Source organism: Periplaneta americana, chromosome 9 (genome assembly GCF_040183065.1).
Source record: "Periplaneta americana isolate PAMFEO1 chromosome 9, P.americana_PAMFEO1_priV1, whole genome shotgun sequence".
Taxonomy (NCBI): Eukaryota; Metazoa; Arthropoda; class Insecta; order Blattodea; family Blattidae; genus Periplaneta; species Periplaneta americana.
The window spans coordinates 86,944,636-86,967,222 of record NC_091125.1 but is presented as its reverse complement, the minus strand read 5'-3'; the positions used below and the strand labels follow the sequence as shown (position 1 = coordinate 86,967,222).

General features: G+C 36.2%; 1 protein-coding gene across 2 annotated transcripts in view; it reads left to right on the top strand.

Moving 5' to 3' along the window:
• The window catches only part of LOC138706194 (multiple inositol polyphosphate phosphatase 1-like), a 111,186-nt gene extending 96,621 nt beyond the window's left edge, over positions 1-14,565 (top strand). For both annotated transcript variants that reach the window (XM_069835214.1, XM_069835215.1), the window contains 5 exons: positions 934-1,084; positions 1,625-1,725; positions 3,287-3,396; positions 8,318-8,533; positions 11,270-14,565. In XM_069835214.1, the coding sequence (XP_069691315.1) occupies positions 934-1,084; positions 1,625-1,725; positions 3,287-3,396; positions 8,318-8,533; positions 11,270-11,516 (825 nt within the window). In that variant the 3' untranslated portion in view covers positions 11,517-14,565. The remainder of the gene's footprint in view (positions 1-933; positions 1,085-1,624; positions 1,726-3,286; positions 3,397-8,317; positions 8,534-11,269) is intronic.
• The last annotated feature ends 8,022 nt before the right edge of the window (positions 14,566-22,587 follow it).

Below are 22,587 nucleotides of genomic sequence, written 5' to 3'. Positions count from 1 at the left end.
ATTTTATATAGTATGAAAATATGTTCATTTAAAATTATGATAACTTTCTTATTTTGATTAGTGTATAAAGAGTGCAGCGAAGAAGAAATATAGCGGAATTGCCCATATTAACCTCACTAAAGTACCATGAACACATCCATAAGTAAATGATCAGGAGTTCTCGCTCGGTCCCAAGGTAAATTTTGACCTGACATTCCTTGCAATTAGAATTATGCTTGTCGTTATTTTCAGTGTAGTGCAAATAGTATGAGTGGTGAAAATTATTTAGTATTCAGCCCTTCAGAGACATTTGGAGGATAGGGTTGAGGGAAGCTTAGGACGGGAGTAAGGACAGTGAAAAGTGAAATACTCTTATGCGCCTGTATTTATTCTCTAGACATTATATCATTGTAATGAATTGTGGTCTGCCAGGATATAGAGTTCTAGAACTGTTCTAGACGTCATTTTTGGTTCGACGTCAAGTAGGTTCTATGTCTCTATCATATATTACCAGAATTTTCTTATTCGAGTACCTTCTTGTAGTATTTCCATATATTTATATTTTTTGTGCCGAGGTCGTAAGTATGGAACTTTACTTCCATGACGCTCCCCATGCGTATTCATCGCATCCGAAGGGCATACCTTTATATGCACTGCAAATTGTGTACATTTCTCTCTGGGAAACAGTGGGAAATTTATTCAGTAACTTTTTTCTTAGTATAGGCCTACATACATTATGATCCCGTGCCAACATGTGATTGAAGGTTCTGATGGATATCTGAGGATTCGTGGTACCCGCTATCCGAGTGGCTGCTGACAAATACTACAAATTTAGTTTAGTAATAGTTTACAGGTTAAACACTTATATGATGTAAAGTCGCCATTTCACGTTATTCACTATCATGGCTTTTGTTTAATTGTAAAATCTCACGCAGCATGTCTTTCCATATGCAGCCGTATGACAGCTGTCCGAAGTGGAAGAAGGAAGTGGGGAACAACAACCGCACTTTGGAGGAAAAGCATCTGTTCGAGATGGGACCACTCATGCAAGCACTTGTTCAAAATGTTTCCGAGAGACTCGGCTTTTCCTACAAGTTGACTTACGGTAAGTGCTGTTATTATGACTACAGTGAAATAGATCCATTTATAATTTGAGAGTTCGAGATTCTGGATATTTTCGACGAAACTTACGAATGCACTTTTTAATACGTTTTGTTATGTAACATTTTTCATGAAAATCGATAATAAGCGAGATATTTCGATTTAATTCAGGCTCCCTTATAACCCCCCTTTTAAATAAAGTATTTTGAATGCCTTATAGCCTAAAATCTAAGTTAGAACGAACTTAATTTATATTCCAATTTTCACAGAAATCAGTTCAGCCATTATCGCGTGAAAAGGTAACAACCATCCAGGCAGACATACAAACAAAAATTTCAAAAAAGCGATTTTCGGTCTCAGAATGGTTAATTATACATGTTAACGCCAATTATTTTTGGAAAAGCGAAAATGACCAGAAAAATTTTGGTTACAGATGTATTATTAGTATACATAGACGATAAAAGTAACACAATTTGAAAAATATAGGCCTAAATAAAATTATGGTTTTCTTTCATGCTAATAAAATTATACTACATTGTTACAGTACAAATGGACCAGATGTATGATATGTGTCGATTTGACAAAGCTTGGAACATACGGAGCACTTCACCATGGTGTGCAGCTTTCTCTAAAGAGGAACTCCAAGTAAGTGATTTTAAACTATAATATTGTATAAACATTAATTTAGGCAAACTAATTTTAAACTAAAGTACGATTATTTAGTACTGACAGTCGCTGACAATGTGCACCTGGATCAGGCGAGTCCATTAAGTTACGCCAAGGGATGTTCAGGTTAGTCTGTCGCCTGCAGTCAGAGCGATCGGATGTCACGCATGCGGTATATCATTGTGTTTCCAGTACAGTTAAGCTGTACTGCATTCCTTTACCGACCGCTCGCCCATATCTCCACTCCGGAATTCTCCCCATACTCTTACTACTTCCCCTCTTTTGCGTCGTTCAGCTGTCAGGACTAAATAATCGGTCTGTACATACAAAATAAAATTCAAAGTCCGACTGAGAATTGTTTCTGCATACTTGTAAATTAGCAATTTATTAAGTTTAAACTGTATCAGAAATAAAATTATAATTTGATTCAGAGTACAGAATTCTCAATTTATAAGTCGCTCCAGTATCTCTGTCTCCTGTTTGTTTCTGTTGGCGCGAGGAGAGGTATCTTTGACCAGTTTACGGGCGTTATGACAAGCGGTGAATCATACCATCACGAGTGTGTGACATGAACTAGCAGTGAGGCGTATTAGAAGTCGTCAGTCTCTGTAGTTATGCAATATCGTACCGTACAATATGGTTCATTATAGTTTAAAATAGTGTAATATATTTGCGACTTACGTGAAGTATTAAAAGCTATAAAAAGTGTAAAAGGAAGTTTCACGGGCATCCAGTGCCAAGTACAGAAAAAAAGAATTCAAAATCTTTTTAAGAAATTGCGACGAATAGAAATTTCCTGAATGAAAAAATTAAATAAAATCGTCAGCACACGGTTTTAACAAAAGAAAAATTATACGACATTGAAACACGATTAGAACAGTCATAAAAGTTAATTCAATGCAATAAGAGACGTTTTCGATGATGACAATTAGCAGAGGACTGTGGCCTGTGAGATCGCCGGATTTAAATCCGTGTGATTTTTATCGAGGAGAGGTGGCATTCAAGAGAAAAAGTGTATGAATATGAAATTCTCAACACACAACTCAATTTCAGAACACACACACTCTCTGACTCCACATTACGCTACACAAACACACCCCCACAGGAAACACAAACAAAAGGCGCCAAGACCAACAACAACCAATTCTGAAGATGGCCAATAGCAGGCTGAAACATGTTAACGAGGTAATGTAACATTTAACACAAGGAAATCAAATAATCTGTATACAACAGAAGAATAATTGGCTACGATAGCTAGGATTACACCGGCATTTTCAGACTCATGTAAACGTAGGAATGAATACACTGAATTAATTTTGTCTTGTTTATACACCGTCATCCAGTGGTTTGAACTCACGGAACCTGCTTACTTCTTGCTTTCCGCTGACAAGCGCGGGCTACTTATGTTTAGGGAAGTTTATACAAGTGATACGTAATTGTGTTCTATAAAGTATTGCAGAGCATTCTACGTATATTCCAAAATAAACATATTTTGCCATATCAAACATATAGCGTACTTCTTATAGTTTTCTTGTTACAGCTGTTGGAATACAGAGAGGATCTCGAGTACTACTACCATGCCGGTTATGGAAACGACATTAACATAAAATTGGGCTGCACCACAGTCAGGGACATGATAAATCACTTCAGGTAAGGTTTTTCTGATATGGACGTCCTTGTTATTTATACTGCATCGTATGTCTGAAATCACCATTTATCTTTTATCACTGGCTTTTTTAACAACAGAAATCTTAATCAGAATGCATTATATACAATACATCAGGACTGTCGATGGGGAGGAACCTGAACACAAGATTCTGCGTCACATTGTTGACAAGTACGAGTAACTCCATAAGTTAGCACAACCATAAAGCACTAATTGATGCTATAGAGTTAACAACGAAAAAAAAGCATTATTCGTTTATGAATATAACTCGAAAACAATACTATGTAGCTATATTAATTTTGTTACTTAATTTTACTCCAATCCGCCGCTATGGCTATGTGGATAGCGTGTCCGCTTCCGAACTAGGTGATCCGAGATTCAATGCCTGGTGTGGGTAGTGGAAGAAATTCATCTTCCGTTCACGAAACTGGGTATTCGTCCGTTGTTTTTTGATTGTCCTGTGATGCCTCTGCGGTGACTGCGTCATGCCGATCCCATGACCGGGAAGGCCTGCATTTCGGAGATGTCTAGTATATGATCAGGTGAATCTCCCTCTCCTACTCGCAGTCGCAAGTAGAGCAAAAGAAGGAAGGTTAAGCGGAGTAAGAAAGAAATAATTTTACTCCAATTCTCAAAGATTTCATTAATGGAATTACTTGATCTATTATTAAGCAGGTTACAGAATACAGGTATCTTGGACAGACAGTATCCTTTCACAACAAATAGGAGCATAGCCCTGGTTTCATAGAAATTTTGGAATTTAAAATGTATTGTGACTGACGAATACCATACCCTGACAACGAAAAAAGAAGTGCTGGAAAAATGTGTAATTCTTGTTCTTCTATACGGTTGCCAAACATAATCGCTAACAGAAAGACAATGCCTCAAAATGTCAAAAGAAAATGGATCGCTTTATCACAAACGTCGCCCTGAGGGATGGAATACGAAGCACCGACATAAGGAAGAGGTCGGGTATGACTGTCGTGGTGACGACAGCACAACGACTGAAGTGGAAGTGAGGTGGCCACGTTTGCAGACTTCACCTGACGAGGTGGACGCAGACAAAAACGTGGGACCCAAGAATGGAAAAGAGGAACATTGACAGATGACGCGGGCATTTGGCGGTCTTCAAGAAGGAGGCAGATGGACAGTGGACCCGAGCAGCTAAATGCAGAACATCCTGGAGAGAACTGGAAGAAAGGTGGACAGTTTAAAATATACACTAGAGGGTAATAACAATGATGAGAGGACTTAGACTTAGTTAAAAGAAAAGCGAATACATCTAAGTCTTGACAGGAGTAGCTTCCGTGGCAAGCAACAAAGAAAGCTAGCCCTCCGCATGCAGGAGGCTCTTGTGCTAATGGGATTCTATAGGCTAATCATTATCTTTTATTAAGCAAAATAATACAAGTCAATGTTTCTATTTAATGAATCGGAAGCGCTCCCATGGCCAAGTGTTAGCACCCTGGGCTCATAAATCAAGTGGCCCGGGTTCAAATCCCGGTTGATTCACGCTGAATTTATAATTTGTGTTGGGTAAACCCGTGATCCAGGCAACACAGCGGTTTTCTTCGGGCACTGCGATTCGCCTTTGACATCACAACAAATTATTCTCCATCATAATTATAATTCATTACGAGTTTAATGTAAACACTTGTGCGCTCTGGACAGTCTGTGACGAATTAAGTGGTCTACTTTTCTCGGAACTAGCTCTTAGATTCGTGGCGAATAACGGCAAAGTTAAGGTCCCTGCCGTTTCAAAAAGTAATAATAATAATAATAATAATAATAATAATAATAATAATAATAATAATAATAATAATAAAGCAGTAATAATTATAAAAAAACTTCCTGCCAAACTATACACCAAAACGTTATATCATCTACCAGCTTTTCTAGTGTCGATGGAATTGATAACGGCGAGATGCTGTTTGGGAGATATGAGCCCGAGCACTCGTCATGGTATTACCTGGAGGCTACTAACGAATTCTTCCCCTTCAGAGGTGGTTAGGAACGAATACATGAATTCGGCCCCGATCGGGAGTTATTTACGTATATCTAAGTTACGCTATATAAGAGGTGATTAAGAAGAAGTGATAAATGAATTCGGCCCCGTCCGGGAGCTGTTTACGTATCGAAATCAGAGATGGTTAGGAAGAAGAGTTAAATCATGATATAAGAACAAGAGTTTACTCATACTGGGTACGAATCTTTTAGTGTCCTGCTCACTTCAAGATACATCACTGTGACCATGTTGGCGTTCCTGCGTTTGGCCCATAACTATATTAAAATTATGTCGCTTTCATCTACCTCTGAACTGGTAGAAGAAGATTGAAGACTTGTATTACAGACGACCAAGAGATTTTCTAATTACCAACTTCCTGAAGAGTTTCTATGAATTATCACTGTTAAACACAGATTGAGTGGGTAACAGTTTTACTGACAACTTTATTTCAAGGGTGCCAAATAATTAACGTGTTGAGCATTTTTTTTTACTATGTACTAATGTGGGTCGTTTTTACAGAACGCTCCGTCCACACTACAAATAAATTGGTCATTTGAGAAACAACGTAAGTCACTTTGTGAACAAAATTGAGTTAAAAATATATTCATATCCTACAGTAATATATGCACCGTTTCTGCAATAATCACGTAAGTCAGGCTGTTTTGTAAGGCATAGATTTTTGTATTTCTTTGAGTAACAACATAAGTCAGTGACTTGTGTTGTTTCTCTAGTAAACTATGACAAACAACTGATCACTTCCTATATTTGTTTCTACATGGCTTCAAAATAATCTAATTGAGAATATTTCATTATAGTTTGCATGTGATTTGGTGCAGCTTAGAAAAGTTTGCAAATATTGTTTGTGAAATGGATGTGTCAGAAGTTGCTGTAATTACAAAACTATCGACAAGTCGTCCCTAGATGGACACATGCTCCACATGTGAAGAACTTTCTATTAAATTAAAAATCATATTCTTATAGACACAGCAAAGACAATGAGCATGTTGGAAAGAAAATAATTCATCTTCGCTGTACTAAAAATGTTTTAGTAGAATTGATGAAGTAAGGGTCCAGACAAAATCTAATGAGGAAGTAGAGAATTTTTTATTGATTATGTGAAAAATTTGCAACTACTCATCATACCTATTGAGGACACTTTCTACCTTCGCCAGCTGACTGTGATTATATTTTGTATTCACAACCTAAAAGATGACAATGTTGTGTTTTCTATTTACCATGAGGGTGTAGCAACCAAGAGTCTTAATGAGGTGTGCACATATATTCTGAACTATCTTTAGAAGACCTTCAGTATGAATGATAATGAATATTTGCACATTTTTTTTCAAATGAGTGTGTAGTCCAAAATAAAAATCACACTGTGAATGTCCTTGTCACATTAGGAATATTTACAACAATAAATCAGTACTTTCTTGTTAATGAATACTCCTTCTTGCCCTGCGATAGAGATTTTGCAGTAGTAAAGAGGAAAAGTAAACGATATAATAGAATATACACTATAAAACAGTTCGGTGAATAATAAGAACCCTTTTCTTGTTGTGTTGCCTGATTCAGATGATATCATTGATTTCAAAGAATGGGGGGATAGAAACTACAGGAAAAAACATTCTCTCCAATAAATCTCTTGGCAGTGATTTGCCTAGAGATAAAAAACATCATTCAAGATTAAGCAGTTCATGAATTTCACCTATAACAGTAATCGCAAAGGTACTGTTCAAGCCATGGATTACAATAATGATCCGCAGGTGCACACTTTCACAAACATGATGAAAAGCTCTTTAGTATTTATTGTACTACCTGAAACTCATTCATTAACTTGAGAAATACCATAAGTCAATATTTTGAAACGCAATTTCCTCTTAAGTATGCACACAATCACACTCTATTTTATACAGTAGGCCTATATAAGAAAGGGTGTGAAGTGCTTTTTACTTATACTTTTATACTTTTTACAAGTTTTTAAAGGAAAATCGAAAAGCACGAGGAAGTTTTTTTTCTTTTTTCAATTTCTGAAAAGTAGTAATTCCTGACTTATGTTGTTTCTCAATGACGAATTCAAATAATTGAGAAGTTTTCATTCTAAGCTTAATGGTTTCTTTTACTCTCCACATCCTTATACATTTCAGATAATTAAAGTTTTGAAACAGATTCATTGTGACACATACATTTCAATGGGAATTAAAATTGTTAGGAGAGACAGGATGAAAACCCAGGAAAAAAGAGACACATTTTAGTTTACATAAAATTATGAAATATAAAACAAATATAACGAGTTATGATTTTATTGGCGCTGTAGCTTTTAAAGAACTCCCTGAATTAAGATGACTTCGTACTATTTTTAACCATTATTTTGATGCAGTCTCATTTTTACTCCTTTGACAACGTTCCTCTATCTATACTCGTAGGCCTACGAAACAACTTAACCATACTGACAACAACAATGTCGACAGACCCAAGTTTGTTTAAAGTAGGAAGGAAAGTATTTCTGCCTGGAGGGCTGGGGCTGAATTTATGTTCCTGTTGGAGACGAATTTATTTTCAAATGGAAAATAACATCTTTCTGCTCGGATGACTGGGGCCGAATCATGTTCCTGTTGGGGACGAATTTGTATGTAAAAGAAGCCGATTCGTTAAACCCGTACCTGCCATCCGTTTTCACATTTGGGGAAAACCTTGGGTAAAACCCAACCAGGTAATCAATCCAGGATAGATTCGAACCCATACGGTTCAATAGGAAATGCGCTATTCCCCGAGGTACAACGGTGTTTCACGTTCCTTCTTCATCATGCCTTTGCACTAGATTCCATCATACTTCTAAGCTTTCCGCATGTATTAGTACGGTATGGGCTTCTCTACCTGTGGATTCGTATGACATGTTTCAGCCAATTGGAAGACAGAAACCATAGAGACAACATACAGCCTGCAGGCATATTTTACTTCACGCATTCCTCAGCAATACAGATGACCCTTGCACAGCTCGGCATTGCCAAGGACTCCGAGCACCTGACCCACTCCAATTACAACAGTATGAGGAATCGCAAGTGGAAGACATCCGATATTGCACCTTTTGCATCCAACCTGGCAGCTGTGTTCTTCAAGTAAGTGTAACAGCGTGCTTTCAATTTTAAACTGATTTTATAAATAATACTATCTAAATGCACCTAGACACAACTGACACTTCCTTAAATGAAGTTCTTAAGATATAAGAAAAGTCAATCTCCTGATGTTTCTTCAGTTATTCTACAATGATACAAATCACACGACTTGAATCGGGAAAGAAATTTATAATTTCATCTCACTTTTCTTCTATTAGCACAAAATCTAACCATTTTCATATTCATTCAATAATTGATATTGGATGTGTATCGTACTCTTGGCAGTGATCACGATTGAAAATGATGCCTGCAATTCACAACTTGACATTAAACATTGTTGATTTCAACCTGAATCGCACATGACTTCACAGTACTCTCAGTACTCTTATGGCCGTATTCAGGAACGTCACTTGAACTTCACTTTCACTTACATCCGACTTTAGTAGATGCACAATGCAAAATTTGTATTCAGAGTCACAACTTAAATTACACTTTAGTCGTAGCTTAGCCTAAAGCTAGTAAGATTCGATATACGTGAAGACCAACTTTATATCTTGCTTAGCGCTATAATTTGCTTGAACAACAACTAATGAGATTTGTTTACTGCGATAAAGTTAAGTTTAAGGGCCGAAATAGATTTAGAATATGACAATTTCCAAAAATTCATAGATTCTACATTGTATCATACTATTTGTTTCTTTATTCTTAAGCTATGCCTATGTAATCATAATCTCAATCTTATCTCTAGTTTCATCAGTTTATTCCTAAGTTAAGCAGGTAGGCTAGCATAGGCGGAGTTATGGGAGGGGGCATGGGGGCACTGTCCCCCCAAACTTGGCCGAATTCTTTTTCTTTTCTATTAACGTTATATATTGAATTCAAACGATTTTTCTTGCTTTTGTTTATGATTAAGTTTCTGTGCTTAAATTGACGAATTAATGACTTCAGACCATGTGTCTGGACTATAATATTTATTTTAAATTTCTGAATGTGTAAGAATTTATATACCTCATTTGAGGAATGAAAGCACTGTAATGTTTTTTTTTGTGCTGATGTGTTAGAACTCTGCAGGTGTTCAAGCAGCCACTTGGAGAAATGTGAGTAACATACTGCACAACAATGCAGAAAAAAGAAAAGTGATCCTGGTATAATGTGTAAACTTAAAGACGAGATTAAGTAAAATAATTAGAATTTACATTTCATATGACATCTTGCTTTTTTAAATAAACAGATAGAGTAAATGTAAAATTGGTCCACCCGCTGTGGAGTCATGGTTAGCACGTCTGGCCATGAAACGAGCGGGCTCAGGTTCAAATCCTGGTTGGGGAAAGTTACTTGGTTGCGGGTTTTCCGAGGTTTTTCCTCAAACAACTGAAGCAGAATTGCTGGGTAATTTTCAGTTTGGACCTCGAACTCATTGTGCCATCATTAATTCACATATCATCATAATCCATACAATAGCCCGGGTTAAGTTCACGGCTGTACTTGTACAAGAGCCCAGCCGTTCGGCTACCCAATCATTCACAGAATAGGAGTGGTAAGCACAATAAGCCTCAGGCTGTAGTGTAAGCCTTCGGGTTCCTCCTATGTACAAGAGGGGGGGGGAAAGTAAAATTGTCTGTATATTTTGTTACAGTTTTACTTTATTTTACAATACCTTTATTAAATGATCATATTCCGATATATTGTACCAAGGTCAAGCTATAACGAGGGAGGAGATAAATGATGTCTCCCATCTTCTCGTTATATTGGGATTCTATGGTTTTCCTTTGCCCCCCCCCCTCCAAAGGAAACGGTTCTCTCTCCGCCTATAAATAGTACCTTAAATTATTCTCATTACTGCTATATTATTATTATTATTATTATTATTATTATTATTATTATTATAATCTTAAAATCAATGTAGACGGAAGAGCTGATTTTTTTTAAATGGTTCACCTGTAAATAATAATAATAATAATAATAATAATAATAATAATAATAATAATAATAATAATAATAATAATAATAAGTAATAATAACAGTAATAATAATTGTCTCTGAATACACATCCGGCACCTTACTTTACCACCACCACTACCACCACCATCATTATTATTGTTAATACTATTATTATTTTAATGTAGAAAATTAAAGAAGGAAGATCTGATTTTTTAAAAATGGTTAACCTGTAAATGTTTATATAATATAAAAGATTTTGTAACATATTATCTACAATGGACTATGATTTTTTTGCTTAGAAAAAAAGACATATTGTTAAAATAATATACTTTATTAAACATTAGGCTATTTTCCACCAAGTCTTCATATTTTTGTAATCAAGTTCTTTGATGTAGGCCTACACCTTCATCTGCAATTCTTTCCCTTTCAGTGGACGTTTTTAAAAATATTAGATTTGAAACCAAATGTAGCCCCACTCTTCGTGTTGAGCAGCCATGTTCACTTGCTTTTTACTTAGTACCTTTGACTTTGTCAAGGGAAGTGTAAGTATCGTCTCTGAATACGGATCCAGGACTTTGCTTTATATTACCTAACTTCTGAGTTGAAGTCAAGACGAAGTGAAGTTGGAGTGACGTTCTTCAATACAGTCCTTGGTTTCCATACAGTTACAGATATGTTTTCGTTACCGAAAGTCCACAGGTTTCCCGGGCGATGTGGGGGTTTCTGTCTGTGACCTACTTGCAGACTTGCTTAGCTTAAAGAACGACAGTGTGCAATACTTCTCATCTTCTGTTGCAGGTGTGAGATGGAAGAAATGCATCGTGTGATATTCTACTTGGGGGAACATTTAGTGCGCTACGAGGGCTGCAACGTGGGCTTATGCAGCTGGTCTTACATTAAGGACAAATTCGCCAACGTCGCCAGCCAATGCAACCTGGATTTCTGCAGTCTGGACGGCAGTGGGTCTCACCGACAGCTGGCAATCTCTTGGCTCACAGCTTCTGCATTTGTTGTCGTGTCAGTGTGCCGACAATTTGTAATTTAAGTCGATAAACGGGTGAAACCGATTCCCACTCAGGGACACTTATTAGAGCACTGGCCCCCGGCGAGGGCGCGAAATATGTGTACAAGAACGTTACAGTAGTACCATACCGCAATAGAGCGAGTATGGCTTAACTTCATTAGAGTGAGGAAAGTAAGAAGAATTGTTAATTTTTAACATTAAATATATAGTCTACCTATGTAAATAAAATGTAGAGTCTATTTGTAATTAGACCTTATTTCATCATCATCATCATCATCATCATCGTCCGGCTCCACATCAACGAAGCTTAACATTGCTTAAAACTGGTCACATCTCCTCCTTGGTCGTCCAGCAGTTCACCTTCTTTTCGGTTTATTTATAGAGTAGGGCTACCGGTATTTATGGTAAACGTATTGGTACTATAACGTCATTTTTGTGTACAATTTTCTGTTATTTCCAGAAGAATAAGAATATTTAATTCTTTTCATGTATAAGTTTTATTTGCAATCTAGCAGTCTGTATCCTGCTATCAGCCTTAAAATTTTCATTCAAGCGACTTCATTATATATTTTTTTTGTTAAAGTCCATGTTTCTGATGGGTAGATCAGTGTTGGTACAGCCATTGCTCTTAGAAAACTTCAATATAGTTTCCTTTTTTGCATTTATATATGATGCTAAAATTTTGGAAATTTTGAGTATGCAACACTTACATTTTCATTATACGTCCAAGGTAGTTATATTGATTTGCCTGCTTTACTGATTTGTTATTGTTTTGTTTGTTCTTAAAGGCACATTTACCTCGAAGGTATGACTTTCGTTTTCTCTGTAGATATTTTCAAATTAAATTCTGTCCCTGTGGCATTTAAGCTGAAGACAGCATATTGTAAATAAATCTCATTTCATAACCTTATAATCCATTCACAACGCGAAAACATATTCCAGCTGGTTGGATATTTCTTCGTCTTGGCTGAGATCAACAAAGCATAGCACGTAAGATTAGATTTGTTGCACAACTGAAATAAGAAATGTTCTTATTCTGAAAATACTCAAGACTGCTCCGATTCACTTGATATACCATATCCAAAGCAAATAATTCTGACAAACAAACAGTCGTCTCAGGAGAAATTCTACAAGACTATATGATGTCATGTAACGCGCTCTTAGAAATCAAAAAAATAAATTGTGTATAGTCGGCGCGTCCAATTAATATCCAGACGGGAGACATTGTGTTGGATATATCTTTTTTTACACACATCAATCAATACTTGCAATGTCAAGGGTGTTGTCGCATTTTAATTCCAAAGATAATTCCTGGTTACAATTTATTATTTTTATACCGACATAAATGCATTGATTTCTACCACCACCATTCACAGTGAATACATTTTAAGCTGTAACATTACTTTTAATTAAAATTGAAATTGAAGTTACTAATCTTTTTTGTCGTCATCAATCAACTCAGATACGACAACACTGGTTTAATTCCACGTGGAGTAGATATGAGAATTTCAATTAGGACAACTGAAAGATTTTTTGGAAAAACAACCATAGTCCAAAAACATACATTTTCAGGAGAAACAAATGACTATCTGGCATTGTGTTGTTGACACTTCAAGTATGAAATTCATCGTGCCATTTCTTAAGATATTTTAGAAACTTGGGAAAACGGAAGTAGGCCTACATATAATTGAAATTGCCTCATAGAAATACATGTGTAAATGTAGGTAACTGTGGACAACAGTTGTTTTAAGAAAATATTCTCTGTTGTGGCTGATCTTTTTCTTTATTATATCTTGTTTCTTTCCCTTTTGTTGCTTACGTTTCTTCAATGGGGTTACTTCTGCACCTAAATATGACTCCATAACTAATACAACAATTTACGTGCTGAGGTGGTTGTGCCGCGTACATAAGAAGCAGTACCACCAGTCTAATACAGTTAAAAATTGTATGGATTAAATGTTTGAAGATGATATGAATGAGCCATTTGTAAATGCTACCATCGTCCTGGACAATGACTGTGTTCACAAAAACATTTTTTGACTACAGTTGTTTTATGAAAACCACTGAAAATTTCCACTCCTATAACATAGGACTATGGTGTTTTTTTTTTCCACTAACCACTAATTCAATAGATGGCGCTACAATACGTTCACCACATGCTTAATATCTCAAATTTGCATTTTTTTTACTACAGTTCTTTTTTTTAAAAAAACCTTCAATTCCTAACGCATCATTAGTAAACATACATGTTACCGCTTCTTGTGACTGGAGCGGCATCTGAGAAACCCTAATCAATAAACAAACTCTTATCTTATCTCTTCAAAATAAAGCCTTCTTTGACACCCGCTGGGTATTAATTAGATGTTCATAATGTACAGAACTCTAAAGCGAAAATCGTCAGGAAAAGATAAAAATAATGAAGGATCGAAATAAGAAAAAATCAGGAAGCAACCGATTCTATTACTAAAGTTGGTTGCATCTTTCTTAAATGTTATCTACTTCAAAGTATACACTTAACTTCAAGTGAAACCCCGTAAAACACGCCAACTTCTGGAATCTCTCTCTTTCTTTCTTCTCTCTCCCTCGCTCGTCATTCAGTCACCGATCACCACGTAAATATCTGAGAGGGTGTGTGTGTGGGCATCGCGGCCAATAGAAGAACCACTCTCCAGTATTACCACAATAACGGATTCTTCATTTTTGCCTCGACTGTCGACTAGGAAGGTTCCATTATGCTAGCATTGCAGACAACTAGTCAATCTTTTAATGCTTTTGTTAGCAGGTTTGACAAACTGTGAGTGGACCTGCAAGTACAGTGCATAGTGCTCTCTCCCTTCCTCCCGTGCTTTCTCACTTGCTCCTCCCCAAGACAGCCAGCGCTCACGTAGTAACTCGGTCAGGGTTTCAGTTCGATTTGTCAATCTATAATTATTATAACAGACATTCTGGTTGTAAAGAATGTTACATTTCTACTCTTCTTTAAGTACTATTATATTGGAAATGAAATATATTTTGTAAATCTTTTAATATTATGAAATAAAATAAATGATTATCTTCCCACAGAAGTGTAGTAAGTTGCATTATTATTATTATGTAGAAATAAAAAAAAGTCACGTACAGGGTTCCCAGAAACACCAGAAAGAACTACGGACCACTCAGCACTGATTTTAAAAATTAAGCTTTCAGGTATATTTTTCCTTCCCACAGAAAACAAAAGTGTAGTAAGTTGCATTATTATATGTAGAAATTAAAAAAAAAAATGTCACGCAAAGAGATCTCAGAAACACCAGAAAGAACTACGGACCACTCAGCACTGATTTTAAACATTAAGCTTTCATCTATATTTTTCCTTCCCACAGAAAAAAATGTAAGTTGCATTATTGTATGTAGAAATTAAAAAAACAAAATGTCACGCACAGAGTTCTCAGAAACACCAGAAAGAACTACGGACCACTCAGCACTGATTTTAAACATTAAGCTTTCATCTATATTTTTCCTTCCCACAGAAAAAAAAATGTAAGTTGCATTATTATATGTAGAAATTAAAAAAAAAAAAATGTCACGCACAGAGTTCTCAGAAACACCAAAAATTAAGCTTTAATGTATATTTTCCATCAGACAACATCCACATTATACAGAGTGTCCCATTTAACTCGTGCACCTATTCTAACTCTTTTGTTTGGATAGATATTGGAATTTTTGTTTTTGAGTGTTATGTTAGAACGAGGGGCTAACGTGAGTGTGGAGATTTGGTGCATGTAACTACATTATTGTACAAGATACATGTGACGTCATCAATTTTTCAAATAGCACTACATACTTTAATCATGTTACAATGATTACACACATTAAGACGAGTTCAAAAATGTATCACAATGTCTCCTTCCTAATCAATAACAACAGAACGAAACAAAAACGTACTTCCAGTGTGATAATGTTATGCTTTGAGAGTCACAGAAGATGTTCCAAATGGTGACCATTCACATTATAGCACATTCGAAGGCGTTCCCCGAAAGACCGTATGACTGCTCAGCATGTTGCTGGCTGAATGGACACACAAGCCTGTCGAATGCTTTGCTATATGTCGTCTGGTGTTGTCAGAATGTTCTGGTACACACTGTCCTTTACAGTTCCCCACAGGAAGAAGTCGAGTGGCGACAGGACCGGAGAACATGCAGGCCACTACGTGGATTGTGGCGTCGACAGTTGTTGTGGTTTGTTTACATGTTAAGACAGCAAACACACAACACACGACGTGTACGGACGTCAGTCGTCTTTCGTTTTGTGTAAGTTAATGCACAAGATGAATGGGGCACCACAACAAACGGTACATTCTGATGGCATTCATTTTGCATTTTGTTGTTGTTATTGATTGGGAAGGTGACATTGTGATACATTTTTTAACTCGTCTTAATGTGTGTAAACAATGTAACATGATTAAAGTAGGCCTACGTAGTACTATTTGAAAAATTGATGACGTCACGTGCATCTTGTACCATAATGTAGTTACATGAAACAAATCTCTACTGTCAACACAAGCTCAGTGCAGGTAGAACGGATCTGTACTAGCTGTAGTGTCTGTATGCGGTTCTTGCAAGACGCAAGTTCGCTCGCATCTGCAGTAAGTGGCGGCTCGTTTTAAATGAAAAACAATATAATCCGAACAGTTCGTTTCCCTTTAGTGATGAGTGGAAAGGGAAAATTTTTTTATTAAGAAGGGAGGTAAAGCTTGTATTATGTTCTATTACACTTTCTTACGCATGACAGTTTATGCTAAAATAAACACAGTGAAAGTTTTAGGTGGTATTCATAGTCGACACTTTGGATTAAAGTGTAAAGTAATGAAATACTGTCCAGATCTTCTTTAGAACAGCTAAAAGTAAAAATGGGATATCAACAAGGTGAGACTGATATCAAATGTCGTTAGCACGTTGTGCGTGCGAGTTACAGAATTGCACGACATAGCCTATTATGATCGACTAGCTAAGAGCATTTATGGATAAATTTGAAATGTGGCAATATCATATAGAACATAGAGAACTTCACTTTCCTTGACTATAAACTATCTTGAAGAGTGATATGAAAAATCTGCTTATCAAATAAGACCCTACTTCCAGACCTACAGCAGAATTCACTGGTAAGTTTGGAGAAACAGTGACAATTGACAAGGAATCGAGATTTTTCTGAAATTCTTTTGGCTTACAGCCGATAGAAGATACTGAAAGTTTGTAGCTTGAATTGATAAATCTACAGAACAGCACACCACTCAGATTCCAGCGAAATCAGGGATCGAACTGTTTGTAACGCTGCCTAAGTCAGAATTTCCAAATATACTCTTTGCTTCCACATTATGTGCTTGAGGCAGAGTTTAATACAAGAAAGAAGTGTAATAGCTCTCAATGTACAGAAAGAGCTCAGAAGTAAGTTTATTTCATTTGCCGTGACATGTAAAAAATTACTTCCTTGAATTTGTATTTGTTTGCGAATGCAGACTATTACCTTTCTGAGAACAGAGAAATACTCTTTAATGTAAAAGATATGAAGGGTACACGGGAATAACGATCAAGGTACATTTTAGAAAGTTTCGAGAAAAACGAATTTTAAAGTTTAAGCACTTAATACTTTGTTATGTGTGCATTTAATAGAAATTGACGTAGTGGAATGTCAAGAACGATGATTTCTTATTACTAGCTAGACCACATGATAGTACTTCCTTTCCACTATAAGATAGCATTATTAACTTAATTTCGATTTTTGATGGACCTTGATCGTTTTTCCCGTGTACCCTTCATATGTAAGACGTATTCTGTTTCAAATAAGGCATATAATAAGAAATGTTAAATAGTGTAATAATAAACAAGTCGGAATATGTACAGGGACATCATTTTATTTTTACTAACATTTCTGATATTAACCTGCCTATACCTTTGAATCAACGGTTGCTATCCCCTTCCATGACTGGAGTTCGATGGCGTAATATACAAACAAATCACTTTACTAGGTATAGGAGGGAAGAAAAGTAATTCATCCATTTACGTAAACTAGGAAATATCAAGCTTTTGAGTTTGATAATTTTCATTAGGTTTTTTTTAATTAAAATACAGTACAGTATTAACAATGGGTGTTTTTACTCACGAACTGAGCTATCCATGCGGACGTATTCATTATGCAGTGCATATTAGAGTGTCTATAGCACATTAGCGTACACTATAGAGAATGAAGTTAAATTGAAAAATAATCATAATATGGATATTTAAACACATTTTTCAAAATGGTGGCGGTTCATTTCGATTAATGTATGTAATTCCAATTACCAGTTTCGTCCTTCGTACTAGTAGGCCTAACTCATGTTGAAATAATTCTGTACCTACTCTATAAAAGAGTACCTTACGTACTGTAAATTCAATCTTCACTTCTGCTCGATCCGAAAAGATAAAATTACTCAGACATTCTATCTACTATCCGTCCAAGTGATTATGTCGCAGGATCGTAGAAAGGAGGGAAATCACGTGAAAGTTAATTACTTAACGAGGCCTGTTATTTAAGTTATTTTAAACAGTTGTATGGGTATAATATTACGTATATGTCCAATTCCTAAAAGAAATTAATGTTCTCAGAAAAGAGCTAAGACAGCCCAGCCACTAGCCTTTACCGAGAGGCGAATAGAAGCTGTTGGGGAAAACCGGAATGCGACGTAGGCAAATGGACGACAGTACCTTTGCGAAAATTGTGCAATATTGAAAGCTCTTTCGTCATTGGAAAGCGCGAACATATTTTTGGAACGTACTGTGACGGTAAGGCTACTATGACTTGGATCTGTGTGGAAGACGGTTGAACTTCATTCGTAGAAGGGGTGGGAGTGAAGTACATTCAAAAACTCAGGTACAATAAAAATTGAAGTAAAAATAAAATGATGTCCCTGTATAAGAACCTTCTTGTGTTAAATTTTAACATATCTTGTTGACATGTTTCGACCTATTTTGGGTCATATTCCGAAGTGATACTGTGTTAAAAGTTGTGTAATCGAGATGTATAATAAATAAGTTTTGTAGCTATGTTTGTTGTATCTTGAAAAGGTTGTATTCAGTTTGTGTTTCCAGTACTAAACTAATTTACAAAGCTAGGAAATAATATAATTTGTGTGTTTAGGTATAGTCTCCCTAAATTTACTATAATTATTGTACCATGCGTCATTCCGAAATTAAAATCATGGAGTAGATAATTATCATGACCACCTGCATGAGCCGCCACAGCGCACCGTGGCAGTGAACAGCTTCTGCAGCGAAACTACAAACAACTTGTAACTGCTGCTGTTGGCTCCGTCTTTCTTTCTTTCAGGTTTTTTTTAACACATCGTGAGCACGAGTTGCCCATCCATGTCCGTGACAATGTCACTAAGCAATCCCAATCTTCTGAACAACGACCCGATCCTATGTCTCTTTCTCAAAATGTATTGCCGATTTGCGGCATTTCCTAAAGATAACAATGGAAGATCATTTTCCACGTCTCAGTTTATGAGATTCTTGGCAAATGGCGAAAAAAAAATTGGTTAATCTATTCCGAAAAATTCAATAGTGTGTTTTACTTTTGTTGCAAGCTGTTCGCTTTGAAGAGAGACAAATTAACAGATAGTCAGGGCCACTCATTTGTCACAGCATGAAACGGATGCATAACACATGCAAAACTGTAAAAAGTGGTATGAATTATTAAAACACGTCTTGACAATAAATGTACAATTGACAAAGAACAACAACGGTAATATAAATCTGAAAAAGAAGATAGTGAGCCATCATTGAAAGAATCATTGCAATTATACAGTTATTATCAAGTTAGTGTTTAGCTTTCAGAGGTACAAATGATAAATTATATGAAACAAATAATGACAATTATTTAAAGGTTATAGAAATGTTGGCGAAATTTGATCGCATTATTTCACAGCATGTCAATGACATAAGTTATTTTCAAACTGATAAAGTCGTATGCCTCATTACTTAGGCCAGTGATGGTCAACTTCTTAAATTTCTGGGCCACAGCTAAATATTATGAGGTTTTGAGGGCCGCATATAGGCTACTGCGTATTAAACATCTATACACTTGCAGCTTTCATGTATTAGTTATTATTACAGTACATGCGTGCACAATAATTAACAATTCAAAAAGTTATTAGTGAACAAATATTTTAAAATACTGAGTCAAGTTACACTGTTACAGTATTATACACACATTATACGGTATTTAAGGATAAAAAAGTTACTGAGTTGAAAAGTAAAATATGTTATTTTTGGCACAGTAGCCGTCATTTTGTGCACGTGAAAATAGTGAGAACACTGTGGTCGTTCATACGAATTCACAAGTTCGTTAAAATCAACTTCTAGTGATGTTGGCGATATCCGCAGGGAATCTTGAAGGTGGCCGTCGTAAGTCTATTTTGGTTGTGCGGATTGTATTGCTTTCATTGATGAGAATGAGCATTCACATATATCTGTGTGTTTGTGTGCGTGCGTGCGTGCGCTCCTAAACATAGAAGCAATTCTTCGTGAAATGTTACTCAGTTCCAGGTATTTTTCACTTGGAACAAGTTCCATAATTCCATTCCCATTTCACTTCTTATCTGGAGGAAGGAGTCACCTTGAAGATCGCACAGTTCAAGCTGGACCTTCTGTTCTTGTTCTGCAATGTCGCATTTCATTGGGTTGTTGAACATAGTAAGTTGGGGTCTCATGTTTCAAAATCAAGAAATCTACTGGAAAACTCCTCTACAAGAATGTCAAACACTGAAATACAGAACGTAAAGTCCGCTGTTGAATTTTCGTCCGCTATTTCCTTGCAAGAAGGAAAGTAAACCATGTTTTCATTGGCAAACGAAGTCTTAAAAATCCTCAGTCTGTTTATGAATCCGTCCACCCGAGATAACTTTCGGCGGGTCACACAAACTGGTGTAGCGGGCCGCCAGTTGACCTTCACTGAAGGCCATGTTTTTCAAAATGAAATTATATCTGTTTTAGCAAGTGGTATAAAATAAAAAAAATTGAGAAATTTTTAAGGAAAGCAGGATGTTTTTCTGCAATCGACTGCACTCCCAGATGAAAGTCACACTGAAACATTCGAGGGCTTAGTGTCAGATAACGTCAACTCCAAAAGTCGATTTTTGAGTTAAAGGTATTTTAGAAACATAAATGACATATCTTTCGACCATCAAATTGCTATTCTCTTATTTTCAATAATTTAATTTTTTTTGGAGTTAACGCTCTGGCATTTTAAAAATAATTAAGAGTCAAGTAGCGTTAACTAGACTTAGCGTTCTTTGTCTTCAACTTATCGGTGGTGTAGAAAGCTACAACTGGAGATAGCGTTCTCTGTCTCTAATGTTTCTCTTAATATTGCGAAGTTAAAGTAGAGATTATTGTTAATATTGCTGAAATGAAACATATATCATACATTTATGATTAATTTAATGGACGAAAATGTCTTGATTTCCTATCATAGTCCATTATTAGACAAATTGATTATTGATCTGCAGCCTTCACTTCCGCTCACGGTCAATATTTCACTCCCAATTTTTTTTACACTGATTTATGTACGATTCAGTAGGACCGTTTAATTTAACCCAGTGAGCGTTTGTAAGCAGAATAAAGTGTGATATTCAAGACTGTGTGAATTTTTATGAAAATAGTATGCCTTTAGTCACAGATACTGGATCTCTGTGACCACCCATAGGTATTTATTCTTTTAACCCCTTACTAATTCCCTTACTGAATACAGCCATTCTGGGGCAGACTCTGAGTACACTTGGACTTAGAACACAATCAATTACAATATTACATGGAGCACAATATACTGAGCATATTAGTGGTCCAAGTAATCCACGTCCTACAGAACTCTCCAGCATTTTCGAAGATTTGACACATCATTACTAGGGCTCGGAAGTTGATGACCTAAAAATCGCTGAAAAATGACCTATAAAAAATCTCAAATTTATGAAAAAATGACATAAGAATAAAAAAAAAATGACAACTGAAAACTGTAGACATACCTTATTCAGCATTGCAGTAAAGAACCATAATCATTCGTAGTGTCTCAAACTTGAAGGATAGCCGGTTGTCCTGGAGAACATTTTTGTACACTGAAAAACTTCTTTTCACTTCAACTGATGTCATGGGTGGATACTTGAAATAGGCAACGTCCCCTGGGGAAAAGTCTTCCACAAATTCACCTAAGTCGAAATTTTCATGTTGCAGTATTTTATCAAATTTACACATTGTCTGGTAATCAACTTTGTTTTGCAGCACAGTTTTCATTTTCTCACTGATATCTTGTCCAATTTTTCTTGCACAATGTCCCAAATACTGTTCGACACTTTGTATCTTCTCGAGAACTAAGTGCATCCTCTCGTCTTGTTTTCTAGCCACGTCAGTGCTGTTGTCAGAATAGAAAAGTTACTATTGATATATGCCAAACTTTCAAATCAGAATCAACCAGCAAGTCCTGAGAAATTGCTATTGAAGCAGCACTTTCCCTGTTAAATATGTCAATCACTGATTTCACCACATCAAAATTGTTAGAATAATAGGTACCTGCATTGATCCAAGTACCTCAGCGCGTTAAGATAGGCTCTGGAGGCAATGGTATGTCAGGTGCACTTTCACGAAAAGCCTTTATTCTGTAAGGAGATTTCAAAAACAATTTTTTAATGTTTGATGTGAGTTTGTCAACTTGTGGAAATTTTACGCGCACTGGTTCACACACACTCTATGAAGGGCGTGGGTCAGGCATGTTACATGAACCATTTTTGTGTAAAATGATTCGCTATATAGTGTGCTGCATCACTTAAGAAAAGTAGAACATTCTCATGTTTTATGCCCTGTGGCCATAAAATAAACATGCTTTTATCAAAAAGTTTGCATATGAATTGATGGTTCACCTTGTCAAGCACTTCTGTTGTAAGAAGAAATATTTTTGGAGCAGTGTCCATTTCCAATGTGCCTATAACAACATTTCCAACAGAACGTCCATCTCGACTACTTGTATCGTCTGTAGAAACGAAGATTTTTATTTCCCACACAGTTGCGAATTCTTTCTATCGTATTTTCGT